Source organism: Nomascus leucogenys, chromosome 13 (genome assembly GCF_006542625.1).
Source record: "Nomascus leucogenys isolate Asia chromosome 13, Asia_NLE_v1, whole genome shotgun sequence".
Lineage (NCBI taxonomy): Eukaryota > Metazoa > Chordata > Mammalia > Primates > Hylobatidae > Nomascus > Nomascus leucogenys.
Window position 1 is genome coordinate 72792196 of NC_044393.1, and position 18989 is coordinate 72811184.

Consider the following 18989-nt stretch of genomic DNA (forward strand, 5'->3'; position numbering starts at 1 on the left):
AGAAAAATTTATTAAAGTGCTTTGTAAACTGCACAGTACAATAAAATTATGAAATACTATATTATTATGACCTTTTTTCCCCATCAATACCACCTACAGTATGTTTATAGAAGAACCAGAATAACTACCCATGGAGTATTGTGGAGACATTTCTCAACCCTAAGATTATAATGAAAGAATCTTTTCATAGCCATGGTGGTGGTGGCAAGTCATTTTCAAAATAAATTTTATTTCCCTGTTGTTTGAATACAAAGTGAGAAGAACTGTGTTACTCCTTATCTGAAACATTCTGCCTGTCCTCATGAGCTATCAGACTCAGCTAAATATGGCCCTGGCCAGTATGTTAATAATCCCCACTGGTTCTGAGACCTCCATCCACCACCGATGTGACATTCTTTGTGTTCAAATGTCTAGCTGACGTCTGATGCTTAAAACAGCCCATGCCTTCACCCCTCTCTGCATTGTCACAGCCCTGTATCACCACTCTTAAAAGGCTCCCACAGCCACTCCCAGCACCAGTTGTTGACCAGCCTGCCACTTGCCTCCCTGCCTGCTTCTGGCTGCCTTGAATGCCTGGTCCTTCAAGCTCCTTCTGGGTCTGACAAAGCAGGGACCATGTCTACCTTTGGCTACCGAAGAGGACTCAGTAAATATGAATCCATCGACGAGGATGAACTCCTCGCCTCCCTGTCAGCCGAGGAGCTGAAGGAGCTAGAGAGAGAGTTGGAAGACATTGAACCTGACCGCAACCTTCCCGTGGGGCTAAGGCAAAAGAGCCTGACGGAGAAAACCCCCACGGGGACATTCAGCAGAGAGGCACTGATGGCCTATTGGGAAAAGGAGTCCCAAAAACTCTTGGAGAAGGAGAGGCTGGGGGAAAGTGGAAAGGTAGGCTCTCGGGACTTTTCCTTGGCTAACCCCACCTCCCCATCACCCCATCCCAAACCCAGACACTTGTTTTCCCTAACTTCTCAATTCTCATCACTTGAATTTTCCTATAACCCATTTATACTTGCTACTAAATCATTTTTCAGGCTGAAATAATCATGTAAATGCTATGGCCACCAAATGGATCATAATATGTAAAATTCTCATTTGGGGCTCGTTGATTAATTACAAATGGAAAGCTCAAGAGGAAAATAATTCACGGCCAGTGTATGGGATTCAATATTTTGCCAAACCTAAGTCTTGTTTGAGCTATAAGTTGGTAATGTGGCATAGTATTTGTTCCCAAGATATACGCATACATATAAATGTATACTTTTTTTTTTCAGTTAAGTACATTTATTTTTTCCTACAAAGACAAAAGTGGGAATGATGGTTGCTTTGACTGTGATAGTAGCTATAGTGAAATAGTTCTTTTTCAATACCAAGCAGTTGTGGGGTGGTGGGAAGTACATGACACTGAGAGTCACAGGGCCTTGTTACGAGTCCCTGCTCTTTTCCCACGTCTTTAGACCTTGAACGATCACTTGTACAGGGTTCTCTTTCCCTCTGGACATTGAGGGAGTTAGAGACAGTGTTTCTTTTGTGAATCAAGAACCCCTTTGAGATTTTGATAAGTTATGAACCTTCTTAAGAAAATAGCCCTGGGCTTGTGCAAAATACACCAAATTTGCATAGAATTTCAAAATGATAACACATCCTGAAACCCATCTGAGGACTCAGGGGCAGCACAGCTGTATAGATGATCTCTTAGATTTCTGTCTCCTTTACAATGGTGATCCTGAGGTTAGGAAATGTGCTTATATCAGAGCTCAGGTCTATAAAGCTCTTGTGTACTGCCCAGTAAACAGTTACTTTGAATTTGCCAAATGAGTCATTACCAGAAGGAAGTCCGAAAGACTATTATTCTCTGGGGAAATAGTAATGATAATAAAGTGTCCATATAACAAAAAAAAAATTCTTCCGGAATTATGGAAGAACACAGGCCAGGAGAAACAGTTTAAAACTCTTGCACTCTGTTGGAATCATCTAAAATCAAATGGCCTAAAGCCAATGGCAAGACTTCCACAGTACTAATCTAGGGCTGTTAGACGATCTTGATGATAGGGTTATGTGGGCCACAATTGCAGCAAGATATGTGTAAGTTTTGTCCATGTCAATCATTGCAGGAAGGGCCACTGGGATCTGGCCAGGGTCTGCCAAGGCCACAGTACTGATCAGCTAGAAGGGGTGTGTTAGAAGGAAGGACACTTACAAGTCAGTACTTGGGCAGGTCAATTCCTCCACAACCATGTTTTAAGAGGGATTTTTTTTTCTTTGATGTGATAATGAGCGTCAAAATAATAATGACATTATTATCACAATTATTTAAAACTCTCTTTAGTAAAACAAAACTGGCCAGGTATGCTGGCTCACGCCTGTAATCCCAACACTTTTTTGGGAGGCTGAGGCAGGAGAATTACTAGAGCCTAGGAGTTCAAGAACAGCTCTGGCAATATAGTGAGATCTCATCTCTACAAAAAAAAAAAAAAAATTAGCTGGGTGTAGTGGAACATTAGCAGGTGGTAGTCCCAGCTGCTCAGGAGGCTGAGGTGGGAGGATGGCTTCAGCATGGGAGGTTGAGGCTGCAGTGAGCTATGGTTGTGCCACTGCACTCAGCCTGAGCCACAAACCAAAACCTTGTCTCATTAAAAAAAATAAAATAAAAAAAATAAAACTGTCTCAGAATATCCAGGCTGTACAACCAGCGTATCAATAATCCAACAAAGGCTTTTTAATGTCACAATGACATGATAGTGGTGGGAACCAAAGGGCAAAACCTATCGTCAGCCGGACGAACCCACCTGATCCTGCCAAAGGTTTTGCTGATCCCTGCCACTGGCTTATCAGCTCAATTAGAGAGGCTGCTGTGTTGATGGACTTCAGTTCCTTTCTAGGCTATTAACTTTTCTCCCAGTACTTTCCCTGCTGGCCAGCTGTCTGTAGTTGCAAGGCGTGATGAGTAGGAGCTTGCTGATGGAGGGTGCAAATCCAATTCCCACAACAGGAAAAATCTTCAAGCAGCTGTGGGGTGGCTGGGGGAGCAAGGTAGTTGCATAAGTGAAGAGCCATAAAGGAGGGACCCTGAGAAGGAGCGGAGGGTCTTGATTGATTATCAGGTGGCTGGCTCTGTAAAGGCTTATAAAAAGCAGACGCAACACCTGTTGAATGCCAGCCTTTCTGCCCACTTGGGCTTACACAAACTTACGCTGCATTGGGGCTCCCAGGGACCCTAGAATCCCAACGGTCTAGCTCCCCTATTGAGCAGTAGTTAAATCTCAGCACAGGTGCCAATGAGTTTCTCCCATTATCTCACTTCATTCTTAACTTTCTGCACTTGAGAACTGAGACAAGGCAAGGTTAAGAAACTCATTAGAGGTTAACAGCTTGTACATAGAAGTGAAAATTAAAGAACGTTTCAAAATTGTGGGTGCCCAGTCAGCAGCATCAGCATTACCTGGGATGCAGAACTGCAAATTATAGAGCTACCCTCAATCTGATGAATGAGAAACTCTGGGAATGGGGCCCAACAATTGGTGCTCTCACAGGTGATTATGACACACAGTAAAACTTAAGAACCGCTCAACTACAGTTACCTCCTGAACAACATGGCGGCCAGGCGAACCAACTCCTGCCCCTACAGCATCCAAAATTCATGTATAACTTTTGACTCCCCCAAACCTTAACTACTAATAGCCTACTGTGGACCAGAAGCCTTACCAATAACATAAACGGTCAATTAACACATACTTTGAATGTGATATGTACATACATAATAGGGAGGCAATCAGGAGAAACGAACCGCCACACTTCTCATTACCTGATTTGTTTTCTAAGTTTACTAACATTCCCCTTCTCCTTGTCCAGTCCCTTGCCATCTCATCTCCCACCTCCTTATTCTACACCCTCCTTCCCACCTCCATTCTCCAAAGAATCAGGGTTAATGCCAAAGCAGTGGCATATAGGAAATCTGTAACAAAACAGGCCCCCTAGGGATACAGTATTTTATAAAGTAAGCAAAGTCTGTTTTTTGCATCCTCTCACCTCACCTCTGTAGACACCTTTTCTCCTTCTGTTCTTTCTCCAGATGTCCCCCACCTAGGGTGACTAATCATCTCAGATTGTCTGGGACTATCTAGATTTCATGACTAAAATCCTGAGAACCCTTCACACTCAGGCAAACTGGGAGGGTTTGTCACCTTTCTCCTGTGTGTAGTCCTGACTCTGAGCTGCTGTTAACCAATGTCAACTTAGAGCCATTCGGTAAACAAATAATTATTGAGCTCCTACTACACGCTAAGCACTGTGCTAGGTGAGCAAAGCAGACATGGTCCACTGCTCTTAACAGCTAACAGTCTGCTGGGAAAAACAAGTGACCAAAAGAAAGTGTGACAGGTACTTTATTGGAGGCGGGTACAATGGTATGGGAATGCATTGGAGGGATAATTGGAGGGGATGTCAAAGAAGGCTTTCTGGGAGAGCTATCATTTGGATGCTATATGACAACTCACAGTTTCAGATATTATCTGTCCAGGTACATTATAAGGGGAAAACAGATCTTGCAGATAGAGCCAGACGGTCTTTAAAAAACCAAGGGAATAAAATGTAATGGTATCATACAAGGCCATATACCTTGGATTTTGAGAGAGGCCCCTTTCCTCCAAATACTGAAAGAGCTAAAAATACATACAAACACATGAACACACACAGCTTTACAGGGACTAGAATTATAAGGAATTTGGAGTGGAATGGGGTGAGAAGAAGTCAGCCCACAATTCTTTCCTTCCTTAGGTTAATCAATTTGTTTCACTGCTGGACAGGGAAGGCTTCCTCTCTCCCCTCACGTATGCCCGGAGACTTGGCTAGAGCCACACTCTTTTTCTTGTGTTGTTGCATTGTGACTTGCAGCCAGCTACCACCAAACATTTCTCTCTCTCTCTCTCTCTCACACACACACACACACACACACACACACACACACACACACACACACAGTATCTGTCTCTCTCCCTCCCTGCTCCTGAAGAAGTGAATAAATTAAGACTGGAAAAGTCATCCCAGGAGTGGCTGACCCCTTCCCCAGGCCATCACTCCGTGCCTGCCACTCCAAACAGTGGATAACTGGAGGCTATTTTGTGATAGCAACTGGGCAAACAAAGCTGGAGACAAGGGCAGTGTTTTCCAAAGCTAGATCCACATGCCTCAGGCAGCAGGCGCCCTTGAGGTAAAAAAAAAAAAGTTGCCAATATAGAGAGAAGAATCAGGGCTTGGAGGACAGGGCAGGGTCCCGGGGCTGTTGAGAAGATAAAGAGAAAGGACTAAAAAGACAACAGGAGAAAAAGATCTGTCAGCAATTTCTAGACCTTTATTATTTTTTTAAATCAGAAAAGATAGCAAGAAAAAGAGAAACAAGGGGTCACTTGGGCGTCTTTGTACAGCAAATCTTGTAAACAGGAAAGACAAAGATAGAATGAAATTGTGTTTGCCTGAAAGCCTTTCATAATTGATACATGCTAAATAATTTAAGACCATCAGGCTGGGCGATGGCTTACTTTAAGATTTTCTGCTGTTCTCTGCTGTTCCATCCACTTTACTGATTAGAATCTAGTGGATGCCAAGGGTGATTATCTTTCCCACCTGGTCTTCTACAGTCTGTCTCATTTAACCCTGGACTAGCTGGAGGTTTCAAGTTGATTTTCCCAAAAGGGTGACCTGAATGTTTTCTCTGCATCGAACTGGATTTTGACCTCCTGCTGTCCTGAGCAGCACCCCGACTTTAGGCTTCCCTTGCCCAGATAAGGGACAGCTACAGAGGCAGCTCTCAGGTGATTCAGAGAGTCTTCTGCGGTAGAGCCCTGTGCTGGGCTCTACCGTAGAAGCAGATAAATGCTGGAGGAGCCAATGACAGCTCTGCTTCTGTCTACACTGAGGCAAGGCCTGGCAGAGAGTGGTTGGCTTCTGTCACATCTGCTATGGATGGCAAATCTGGGAATTTTGGAATTAAAAAGGGGAACTCATTAACATATTGTATATTTTTGTTGTCATTTGATTGCTTGAGATGGAGAAATAAGAAAGGACAGAGTGATTCCAGAAGGGAGGGTTGAATTTGCTACATTGTAAGTAAATGGAGAGTAAACCAGTAAGAGTCTGTCCTCAGGAGGTGAACAAATTTATCAAGGGTTTTCCAAAGCTGAAGTTCTGATTTGTTCAAATTGGCAAAACGATTATATATTTTTATTCAATAAGTTGAATTCTGGATATTCTGCAGCAAACAAGAGAAATGTTTGTAGAAAAAGCTATTGCTATTTATTGCAATAAAATGTCAACCTTGATCATGAGAACTAGACAGATCGGAAGCAGAGGATTGTTAACTTTTTTTATTATAAACTTGTGTCACTTGCCATGTGCTACTTTTGCAAGTTAAAAAAATGTACTTAAAATGGTATCATTTTTAAGAAGCTTAATGATGATATCATACTCTTTAGGTTTCAGAAGACAAAGAGGAAAGTGAGGAAGAGCTTATCTTTACTGAAAGTAACAGTGAGGTTTCTGAGGAAGTGTATACAGAGGAGGAGGAGGAGGAGTCCCAGGAGGAAGAGGAGGAAGAAGACAGCGAAGAAGAGGAAAGAACAATTGAAACTGCAAAAGGGATTAATGGAACTGTAAATTATGATAGTGTCAATTCTGATAACTCTAAGCCAAAGATATTTAAAAGTCAAATAGAGAACATAAATTTGACCAATGGCAGCAATGGGAGGAACACAGAGTCCCCAGCTGCCATTCACCCTTGTGGAAATCCTACAGTGATTGAGGACGCTTTGGACAAGATTAAAAGCAATGACCCTGACACCACAGAAGTCAATTTGAACAACATTGAGAACATCACAACGCAGACCCTTACCCGCTTTGCTGAAGCCCTCAAGGACAACACTGTGGTGAAGACGTTCAGTCTGGCCAACACGCATGCCGACGACAGTGCAGCCATGGCTATTGCGGAGATGCTCAAAGTCAATCAGCACATCACCAACGTAAATGTCGAGTCCAACTTCATAACGGGAAAGGGGATCCTGGCCATCATGAGAGCTTTGCAGCACAACACGGTGCTCACGGAGCTGCGTTTCCACAACCAGAGGCACATCATGGGTAGCCAGGTAGAAATGGAGATTGTCAAGCTGCTGAAGGAGAACACGACGCTGCTGAGGCTGGGATACCATTTTGAGCTCCCAGGACCAAGAATGAGCATGACGAGCATTTTGACAAGAAATATGGATAAACAGAGGCAAAAACGTTTGCAGGAGCAAAAACAGCAGGAGGGATATGATGGAGGACCCAATCTTAGGACCAAAGTCTGGCAGAGAGGAACACCTAGCTCTTCACCTTATGTATCTCCCAGGCACTCACCCTGGTCATCCCCAAAACTCTCCAAAAAAGTGCAGACTGTGAGGAGCCGTCCTCTGTCTCCTGTGGCCACACCTCCTCCTCCTCCTCCTCCTCCCCCTCCTCCTCCTCCCCCTCCTTCTTCCCAAAGGCTGCCACCACCTCCTCCTCCTCCCCCTCCTCCACTCCCAGAGAAAAAGCTCATTACCAGAAACATTGCAGAAGTCATCAAACAACAGGAGAGTGCCCAACGGGCATTACAAAATGGACAGAAAAAGAAAAAAGGGAAAAAGGTCAAGAAACAGCCAAACAATATCCTAAAGGAAATAAAAAATTCTCTGAGGTCAGTGCAAGAGAAGAAAATGGAAGACAGTTCCCGACCTTCTACCCCACAGAGATCAGCTCATGAGAATCTCATGGAAGCAATTCGGGGAAGCAGCATAAAACAGCTAAAGCGGGTAAGTAACCAAAGAACAGACACAGGGGCACAGATACAGTAAATGAGTTGTCCTCCATTGCATGGTGGTACCAAAGTCACCTCTCACAATACTTATCAATACTTTCAATATTTTAGTATGCGAGAGCAAACACACCAAGTTGGAAACATTAGGAGCAGACACACAAGTGAGCACATTTCTATTTGAGAGGAATGCCTAGGCCACTTTCCCAGCCTCTCAGTCATATAAGGGCAAGGACCATTTTCATACACGTCCCAATTCCCTTAAGAAGAAAACCAGGGAATATAATCTAAATTCCAAAAGGATTCACCACTTGTCAAAAATTTTACCACAGAGTTGTGATTGATTTGATACCTAATTTATAACATAAAATTTATAACATGGTAAAAAAATTATTACCATGCAGCAATAATCAACCCGAGTTCTTCTCAGAGGATACTGCTAGAGACATATCCTACGGATACTTTTCACTTATCATGTGTGTTGTTTCATTGAGAGAAAATCCGCTATTTTTGTAGGTGGAAGTTCCAGAAGCCCTGCGATAAAAACACGATCTTTAGAAGAGGATGCAGAACTGTTCAGTGGTATTACATGAAATGCATTGTGAGATGTTTCTAAAATACCTTCTTCAATTCAAAATGATCCCTGACTTTAAAAATAATCTCACCCATTAATTCCAAAGAGAATCTTAAGAAACAATCAGCATGTTTCTTCTGTAAATATGAAAATAAATTTCTTTTTTATGTCGTGAGATTTGTATTGGCAAGAAGCAGTTAATTTAAAGATGCTCTTCCTATCTCTGGGTGTGTTGGTAACTCCAAGTTGTAATGAGTTCATGAAATGTGCTGTTATTTTTGTAATCTCAATAAATGTGGATTGAAGTTTTTTCCCTTTTTTTAAAGCCAAACTAATATTTTTCTGTGACTTGATACATCTGTCAGATTTTTGTAATCTCGATAAATGTGTATTGAAGTTTTTTCCCTTTTTTAAAAAAGCCAAACTAATATTTTTCTGTGAGTTAATACATCTGTCAGGTGTGTATGTAACATTACTGGACATTAAAAAAAATTACATTCTCACCCAAAAAGGGTTTGAGTCCTAAGCATTTGCCTTTCTTTGTTTCCTCTTGTTCAAGAAAATCTGATCAGAACTCTTTCTGAAGGACTGCAAGCAATAATTTTTTTTATATTTTATTTTTTTGAGACAGAGTCTTGCTCTGTTACCCGGGCTGGAGTATAGTGGCACAATCAATAACTCACTGCAGCCTCAAACTCCTTGGCTCCACTGATCCTTCTGCCTCAGCCTCTGGAGTCCCTAGGACTACAGGCATGCACCACCACACCTGTCTAACAATTTAATTTTTTTGTAGAGACGGGGTCTCACTGTGTTGCCTAGACTGGTTTCCAAATCCTGGGCTCAAGAGATCCTCCCACCTGAGGCTCCCAAAGCACCGGGATTATAGGCGCGAGCTAGTGTGCCCAGTAAGAACTTTCTTCAAAGTCAGATAAAACGTTGCGAAAAGATCCCCAATGTGATCATTATCATCTTAGATTCATTGATGCTAGACCCAGGACGGTAGCTGATGCTTCCATATTTCTAGAAGTCCCATAGGTACCCAGATGTTGATTCAATCATTTATTATAAAAATGAACGATCTCTGGAAGGAATAAAACTGAAAAGAAGTTTCTTGGTAGGAAGGAAATAAGTGCTAGAGGAATACTGGAAGATAAGACCCCTAAATTCAAAGCTACCTTTTGGCTGATGCTAAGGATGGACCATTCAAATCTCTCTTTGAGCTCTCCTTGGATAAGCCTTAATCTAGTGGGTCTCTACACAAATCATGACGATGCTAACATTCACAAAATAGACATGGGGACATGGGGCACAAATATTTTTTCCAGCTATCCTTCTACCCCTGTCACTCAAGAAGTGTCTGAATTCAAATAAGAGACATTGAATTTCCTTCACTTCACTCTAGTGCTCCACTCTAATTTATGAAAGTTATAAATCCCTCTAAAGTCCTTTGTATTAACTATGATTAGCGATGTATCCTTTGTGTCCTACAGATTATAACAGTGGTCTTGGCAAACTCTCTGGATCACCCAGTAAATAGTTGTTTGCTTCAGATACAGAGCTTTGGATTATCTCCAGTCAAGAGGATTGTGTTTCACTCCTCTCCCATAGTCCTTCAGCCTGGCTCTTTGAGTCTGTTTCTGCTGTTCAGCCATTCTCTTACAGAATAACAACTGACATAATCACTTAAAAAGGATCCCAGTGGCCCATGAGCTGGTTGGTGCCCTGATTCCATGTGAGGGAAGGGAGGTGACTGATATTTTCTGAATTAAGTTGTCTCATGTTTTCACAACAACATTAAAAGGTGCTATTGCAATTTTATAGTTGAGTAAACCGAGGTACAGAGAGGGTAAGGCTGGTGTCTCTGACTGTAAAGCTCATGCTCCTTCTGTGTCACTGCACCTCTCTTCTTCCATCCAGACTTAGCCTCCCAAGGTTTGCTGTTCTTAGAACAGTGGAGATCTTCATTTCCCTTAGTAGAGACTTCACTATTTTCACCTTTTCACTATTTTCACCTCATGGTCACAATTACATTTATTCTTGTTCAAGGAAATAAAAGGTAAAATGTAGGTTTTTAAAAGGCATGTATGTGTGCAGGCGTGTAAATTCAGAACAGAAAGCCAAGGCAGGCCCTCCCTTCCTCTGACCCTTGTGTGTGCATGAAGACAGGACTCTTCTAAGTCAAAGGGTTGTGAGAGGTGAACAGCTTCCACCTCCAGTCTGATGAGGCAGAGAAGCAAAAGTTTGCTGATAAACTGGGTCATTGATTAAACCATGCAGAGATCCCAGGAGCGGGGTGTGGCAGCCCTCCTGAATAAAGAGGAAAAGGCTAGCATGAGTATTACCAGGAGCTGGTTGAGCTGGGGAGACTGGCCAAGCCTTCTCACCAGAAGCAAGTGATGAGGAGACATGTTTTCTTCTTTGCATTTTAACAGGCTGCCTTACTGTGGTTTTCTGTGCCTTAAGAGAGAGCAACATGTACTTACTACGGACTTCACAAAGTTTAAATGAAGATACAGGCTCTCACATCAATCTAAGAAACAAAGTTATAAAGCACATAATAAGACAAGTATAATATGGTCAGATTCTAAGTAGGCACATTAATCATTATGAAAAAAACATTTCTAGAATGTGTTATTTCAGAATCCAGTACTGTAAACATGCAAAATATTATGATGATCATTATTCAGCACAGAATGGGGATCCTGGTCCATCCTCCCTGGAAACTCATAGAGCTGATATGAAAACTAATTAGTTCATCCTCTATAAAGAGCTTTCAACTCACTGGGAGAGAGACTGTCCAAGACCAGATGAAGTGTTTAGGCTATGATTAATGTGGGCATGTTAATCTCTGAAAGTACAGCTCAGTACAGCTCATCCTGATTTGAAACAGGGCCAGGATGCTGAGTCCCTCTGCTTCATGAGCCCTGCTGCCACAGGTATTTAATAACTCGGTGTCAGCAGGATGTTGATTTAATACCTGCCCTGAGACTGTTACTACCACAGGGTGAAAGGAAGAGGTAATTACAGGCTGCAATGTCTCTATGCAGATGCACTAAAGACAGGGGTAAATCAATATGCTCTTGAAAGTACCTCATAACTACTTCCTTTCTCGACACAGTTAAAGCTGCCTCTTCCTTGTTTCGCTGAAGCTCTTAAGGTGGACTTTTATTTCCATAAATTGCCAAATGTATGATATAAAAGACTACAAGTTGATCTAAAACTTACAAAACTCAAACATGGCACCAATATTGGTGCACTTAACATCCACAAATATTTTCTGAGTGCCTGCTGTGTTCCAGATATCTTCCAAACACTGGAGGTAAACAGTGAGCAAAGGCAATAGAACCCCTGTCTTCATGTAACTTACATTCTAGTGTAAGGAGGAAACTTACACTACTCCTTCATGCATTCTGCATTTATTTATCAAGTGGCTCCTATGGACAGGGCACTCTCCTCCAGGCTTGGGAGACCAAGCTGAATTAGAAAGTGTCTTCTACCTCAGAGCAGTGGGAATTTTAAGGAAAACAACACTTCCAGAAGAGTAAAAATTTTCTTAGTTCACAGGCTGTAAAAAATAGGTGTTGAATGGCTTCAGCCTGTGAACCACATTTTATCATAGATCCCTGACCTATAGCAGACTCTGGATCAAGCAAAGCTTCACCAAGAATGTGACACTACCAGAATTTCTTTTTTGTTTTCTTTTTTTTTTTGAGACAGAGTCTCGCTCTGTTGCCCAGGCTGGAGTGCAGTGGTGCGATCTCGGCTCACTGCAAGCTCCACCTCCCGGGTTCAAGCCATCCTCCCGCCTCAGCCTCCCGAGTAGCTGGGACTACAGGCACCAGCCACCATGCCCCACTAATTTTTTTTTTTTAAAAGTAGAGATGGGGTTTCACCATGTTACCCACGATGGTCTTGATCTCCTGACTTCGTGATCTGCCTGCCTCGGCCTTCCAAAGTGCTGGGAGTACAGGCGTGAGCCACTGCACTCGGCTGACACTATCAGAATTTTTAAACAATAAAGTCACCAGGCTGGGAAAAAAAAAATTTCACGGGCGTGGGGATTGGGAAAGACATTTCAATTTGAGGGAAAAGGCTATTATAAAAAATGGCTGGAAACCATAGGATTTAATGTCATTCTGTAAAAAGCAATTTGGTAAAAAGTTAATATTTTAGTTTTTTTTCTAGTATTGATAATTTTGGTGGACTAAGAATATAAATATTGTGTAGTTTCTGTATGGTCTTTTCTTTTTAGAACTAAAATGGTGTGTGATCATTAAGAGAATCAGAACACACATATAAGCAAAAGAACATAAAGAACCCCATTATCCAATCCACACAGAACAATTACTGATAACTCCTTAGTGCATATCTTTTATTTAATTTTTTTTTTTTTTTTTTTTTTTTTTTTTTTTTTTTTGAGACGGAGTCTCGCTCTGTCACCCAGGCTGGAGTGCAGTGGCGCAATCTCAGCTCACTGCAAGCTCCGCCTCCCGGGTTCACGCCATTGTCCTGCCTCAGCCTCTCCGAGCAGCTGGGACTACAGGCGCCCACCACCACGCCCAGCTAATTTTTTTGTATTTTTAGTAGAGACAGGGTTTCACTGTGGTCTCGATCTCCTGACCTCGTGATCTGCCAGCCTTGGCCTCCCAAAGTGCTGGGATTACAGGCATGAGCCACTGTGCCTGGTCTAGTGCATCTTTAAAAATTCTTCTCAATACATATTTGAACACACACATAACTATTTTTTTCTTCAAAAAGAAGATAGTTTACATACCGTTAAAATCCTATTTTATTTAAGCAATTTCAAGAACTGCTGGATATTTAGATTATTTTGATTAGTCCAGTCTCTGGTGTTATATATTTTGTTTGTCCCAGCTCTTCCCTTAGCATTTAGCTATTGTAACTTTTAACTTTTCCAAAAGCCCTTAGAAGAAATGATTTAGCTGTGACAAATCACAGCTAAAAAGCCATCTCCCAGATAGACTAGAGTTGTGTGGCATCATTGTGGTACACCAAAACTGGAAATTAGGTTTCAACTAAATTGTCATGTTTACCAAGTTTCTGTCAGACAAATTATATGATAATCTGAACCACAGAGCATGTATTTGTAAGATGCATTTTTAAAAGCCAGTACAATTTTATCTGAATAAGAAGGCTGATATGGGCTGAGTGTCACAGGAGTCTGTACTGAGCAACTTAGTGTAAACTAGGGAATGTGAAAAGCCAAGAGGAGCATCAAAGGAGCTCAAGAGAAGTGACATGGTATTTGTAACCAACAGAAGAATGTAACCAACAGAAGAATGGATTCAGTGAGGCCTAGGCTGGTGGTGGGAAGACCAGTTAGGAGACCACCATAATGATCTAAGAACGAAGTGATGCAGACGGAACAATGAACTCTGTGTAGGTGTGAAGAGGCTGGAACAGATAGAACAGAGACTAGGAAAGCATAAACTCCCCAGAATTTGGTTACTAGTTAGCTATAGGGGGTGGGTTGGGGGAGGGGGTGGGCAACAAAAGAGAGGAGACTAGCATGACACTTGTATTCCTAGCTGGGCCATCTGGGTGGTCCAAAATGCCATAAAACGGGGTAGGAAATATAGCAGAAGCAGGTTTGGGAGGGGGAAAGATGAGTTTAATTTAAAACACGTGGTGTCTGAAGTGCCTATCCATTTGAATGTGTGGGTCTAGAATCGCAGGGGTGGGATTTGTGCTGGAAGTAAGGATATGTGGGTCATGTGTTATGAATGGTATTTCAGGGTAGGGGTTTGGATAAGGTCACTCAGGAAGAGTGTGGGGAATGACAGAGGCTGAGTATGACCAGAGAGGGCAGAGAGAAGCCAGTCATGTTGTAGAGCAGAGAGCTGTACTATGGAAGGCGTGGTCAATGGCATAAAATGCCTCAGTGAGTCTAGAGCTAGAAAGTGTTTACCTGAACATTGACCTTGGTGAGAGCAAGTTCATGGGACAGTGGAGGTGGAAATCAGATTGTAGGAGTGGTGTGGCACAACTCACCAAGACGAAGAGTGTAGTGCAGTCCTTCAAAAAGTGAGCACACTCTTCTGGTGGAGACTCAGAGGTTCCCCAAAGTCTCAGGATAAAAAAGGCACATCTTCTAGTATGTCATTTTACTTGACATGAGAAAAAACATTTCTCATATAAAGGTATATAAACTTGTATCTAAGATCCAAATAAAGTCAACTGAAAACTTAATTCTCTCCATGACAGCTCAAAGTCTTATGCAAGATTTCTGAGAATTCCTGGATGGAGGGGTGGGGGCTGGAGGCTTGTATGCTCATGCATACTCTAAGCATGCATCTTGCAAACTTAGGATTAATGTCACTATTCCAAACTACATTGACCACATCAGCCCTCATGCTTAACTTCCATAGACTCAACACAGCATGAAATCTTGGGAAATGAAGATGAGGTTGAGGTTACAGCAACATAAACAGCTTCAAATTGAGTATTAGATGCCCTATGATGAAAAATCCTCTGGCTAACACCACCAGAAATTTATTCTCACTGGCTATTTTGTTTTCTTGTTGGTTTATCCCTTCTTTCCTCTTCTCATGATTCTGCTTCATTACCACTCTCCTAGATTACTCTTGAGAATCCCAAATTCTTCCACTCTTTTATGTACTGCAAGTTCAGCTCTCTCCACCCTCCTCCCAAAGGCAGCTCTAGCTCTACCGTTGCATACCCAAATGGGTCAATATGACCAGCAGATACATCTTTTATTTAATAGAAGCCACTCCAAAGTTGTAGTTGTGAATAAAATTTTCTTCCCTTTGGAAAATGGTACATCTCCTTGGTCACCACAAAAAACCCTTGCTAAGTCACTCATAATCTGTTATCTGGACTATTGCATCGCTGATGATGCCTAAGTGGTTTCTCTGTCTTTTTTTTTTTTTGAGACAGGGTCTTGCTCTGTTACCCAGGCTGGAGTGCAGTGGCATGGTCACGGCTCATTGCAACTTCAAATTCCTGGGCTCAAGTGATCCTCTTCACTCAGCCTCTCGAGTACTAAGACTACAGGCATGCGACACCATGCCCAGATAATTTTTAAATTTTTTGTAGAGAAAGGGGTCTACAACTCCTAGACTCAAACTCCTAGACTCAATAAATCCTCCTGCCTTGGCCTCCCAAATTGCACTCCCAAATGAGTGCAGGTGTGAGCCACTGCACTTGGCCTCTGTCTCCATTTTTATTCACCCCCAATTTGTCTTCAACATGCCAGAGTGATATTTTTTCCAAAATTCAACTCTGATCACATCAGTCACCTGCATAAAATTCTTTAATAGTAACCCATATTCTACAGAATAAAGTTCATATCCTTATCATGGTAAATACGATTCTGATCATTTTTCTGCCTCATCTTCCATCGCTTGTCCTCAGGTACCCTGTGCTTAAGCCATATTGAGTGACTTGTAGTTCACTGAGTGATGGCCCCTCTTGACACACATCTTTACTTATATCATCTACCTGTTTGGAATTCACTTTTCACTCTCTATATCTGGTTAATACCTACTCATCTTCCAAAAGACACTTTGAAAGATGAGTATCCTATTGACCTAAGGAGATGGGGAAAAAGGCACGATTTGAAAGAGCCTTTGCTCTTCTCCACACTCTCCCTTAGGTGACCTTATCCAGGCCTCTATCTTGAAATACCATCATACCACATGACCCCCAAGTCTTTACTCCAGCACAAAATCTACCCCTACAATTCTAAACCCACACATCCAAATGGAAAAGCACCTCAGACACAATATATTTAAAATTGAACTCCTCTTCCTGTTCCAAAACCTTCTGCTATATCCCACAGTCCTGCATATCACTCACTGGACAGTCTTCTCTATCCCTTTCCCTCTTGTCTTCCCACTGGACAGTTACCTGTATTTGAATTCCACACACTCAGCATTGATGAGGAGTTTTAACAGAGCGTTTGCCACATGAGCTGTTTAGGGACAGTAGCCATGTCTGATCTTGTTAGTGCTCCAGCGCCAAATACATTTAATAAATGTTTGTTGAATAAATGAATTGACTCCTAGAAAATGCACACCGCTCACATGGTAGTTTTTATGATAATGGGATTTTGTATTTCTGATATCGTACAATGGCTACAATTTGCCTGACAGAAAATGCCTCTGGTTCATTTAACACCTTTAATCAGCATGAAACTCGGCTCTTGCTCCTCAAACACCATCCTGGCTCCCCACCTCCTTGCTTTTGTTCACAGTGTCTCTTCAGTTCAGAATTTTCTTTTTAACATCTCCTTGGGTCAATAAGCTACTCCTCTTTCAAGATTCACTCTTACAAAATCTACCTGTTCCATTCTTCCCTCTGAGTCTTCTTTGTCCTTCCCTCAAACTTTTCTTTTGGTACCTACTATATGTTGCATTGCATTATACTATTTGCATACGTGTTTTTTTGTTTCGTTTTGTTTTGTTTTTTGTTTTTTAAGACTGAGTTTCGCTCTTGTTGCCTAGGCTGGAGTGCATTGGTGCAATCTTGGCTCACCACAACCTCCACCTCCCGGGTTCAAGCGATTCTCCTGCCTCAGCCTCCCGCGTAGCTGGGATTACAGGCATGTGCCACCACACTCGGCTAATTTTGTATTTTTTAAGTAGAGACAGGGTTTCTCCATGTTGGTCAGGCTGGTCTGGAACTCCTGACCTCAGGCGATACATCTGCCTCAGCCTCCCAAAGTGCTGGGATTACAGGCGTGAGCCACTGCACCCGGCCACATGTCTTATCTTCCTACTATCCTACTGGATTGATATCCTGGGGATCAGGCACTGTATCTTATGTTCTGCCTTAAAAACAGCAAGGTCTCAATACATATATTTGATTAGATGGAGATAATTAGCTACTCAACAACAGTGAAGAGACATCATGTAAGTACCCTCTCACCACTCCTCCAGTGTGGTCAACCGTGGTATGGGATGCTTTTCCATTGTAAAATTACTAGATATTACATGAACAGTGCTGCTCAGCTATAAGAAAATCCCAATCAGTCACCCCTTTTGGAACTTCATGATTGAAAATATTTTACTTTTGAAAACCACACAATTAGATGACATGTTGACATACTAAAATGTTTCCAAGCCAAAGAAGGAGGATAGGTGTTAAGTATTTTACCCTCAAACACTTTTAGTATATTACTGGACTCTGCAGTAACATGGTAAGTGCCCAAACAAAGTGAACTACTAGAATTGCTGTATTCCATGGCTTCTACCTTTTGAAGAAAGATACTGAGATCTGTAGATCAATCTATGGATCAGTGGTGGGCAAGCCAGATAGAAATGCCCCTGAGTCAGAAAACCAACAGCCCATGTGGATGGTCAGATGTGGGCGGACATCCAGTCAGCAAAGAGTAATTCTTGTCTAGGCAGGAGTCATTACCACCTGGCCCTTGTCGTAGTGGTGGTGATGGAGGTGGGTGGATGTGTGGGACATGTACCCATGGGGTCCAACCAGAGCAAGAAGTGACCCAGACTCTGGCAATGGGGCATAAGGCACTTGACTACCACCCTTGACAGGGCAGGACTAGGGCAAAGGAAGCTATACTGCAGATCTGAACTAAAGTACAGGCAGGGAGCTAAAGGAGTGGCTCAGAGGGGATGGCTGGAGTCTAGGAACAAGAGTACTAGTCACTGGTCCTGTTTGGACAGTTCAAAAGAAAATGGCCTAGAGCTCCTTATAGAAACAAGCCTCTCCCCAGTAGAGGTAAAGGGATTGGAAAATGATGCAACAGGAAAGGAACGTATTGAAGTCTTGTCTTGTGTGTAACAAATCACTTGTCTTCAATTTTGCTTTTACATACAAATACTTATTTTGAATGCAAAATTTTTACATTGATCAAAAAAGACTGTGGTTGAGAAATGAGGTTCTAGAGGCAAGACTGGCCCCAAAAGTCTAGGACAGGACAGGATCTATGCATGGAGGCTAACGGGCTCCAAGGAGCATGTCACTAAGGAGCTGCCAACGTAGGCATTTCACTCTACCATCTCACTCTAACATTGGCACATTTTAGGGCCAGAGTTCTAAGAATATCTACATTCACTTGTGCTGACCCTCCTCCCTCAAAGACTCCACCCCTTTTCTATGTGAGATCTGGCGGCAGAGGTCAGGCTGTGTAGTCAGGAATTGCTGTGCAGGCTTCAGTTGGGAGGGTGTTTGGGAAAGTCAGGGGTTGACAACTGGAAAATGGAAGTCTGGTTCTCTAAATAAACTATCCAGAGGTGAAATTATAATCTTTAAAACCTTAACTCTTTGAGTACATTAGACAAATTTGCAATCTAAAGCTGAGGGTTTCATTTAGATATATCTGTTTGTACACTGACAATGCTGCATGAATTTTCAGATGACTAATCACTTGTTCCAGATTGAAACACTGTGTGATTAGCTGTATAGCCTTTAGAACAAGTTAAACAGTTTGTTAGCAACACAACTTTTTTTTAAAGCCATATATTTAGAATGTCTTAAAAATTAGGCATGTTATTGAAATGTATACCAATCTTCTCACATCAAAAACTATAGTCACTAGCACTGCTAAATGTCTCTTTCTCCCTAAATAGAATCTCAGAAGATCCA

General features: G+C 42.1%; 1 protein-coding gene across 1 annotated transcript; it reads left to right on the forward strand.

Moving 5' to 3' along the window:
* The first annotated feature begins 523 nt into the window (after positions 1-523).
* Positions 524-8907, forward strand: LMOD2 (leiomodin 2). The gene is made up of 3 exons (XM_003261266.3): positions 524-888; positions 6471-7820; positions 8339-8907. Exons 1-3 carry the CDS (start codon positions 616-618, stop codon positions 8363-8365), a joined length of 1650 nt encoding a protein of 549 aa, XP_003261314.2. The 5' UTR covers positions 524-615; the 3' UTR covers positions 8366-8907.
* Positions 8908-18989: the final 10082 nt, after the last annotated feature.

Coding starts and splice junctions, on each gene's coding strand:
- LMOD2 (XM_003261266.3), top strand. CDS start 616: ATGTCTACCTTTGGCTACCGAAGAGGACTCAGTAAATATGAATCCATC. Junction 889..6,470: donor GGCTGGGGGAAAGTGGAAAG/GTAGGCTCTCGG, acceptor CATACTCTTTAG/GTTTCAGAAGACAAAGAGGA. Junction 7,821..8,338: donor GCATAAAACAGCTAAAGCGG/GTAAGTAACCAA, acceptor CTATTTTTGTAG/GTGGAAGTTCCAGAAGCCCT.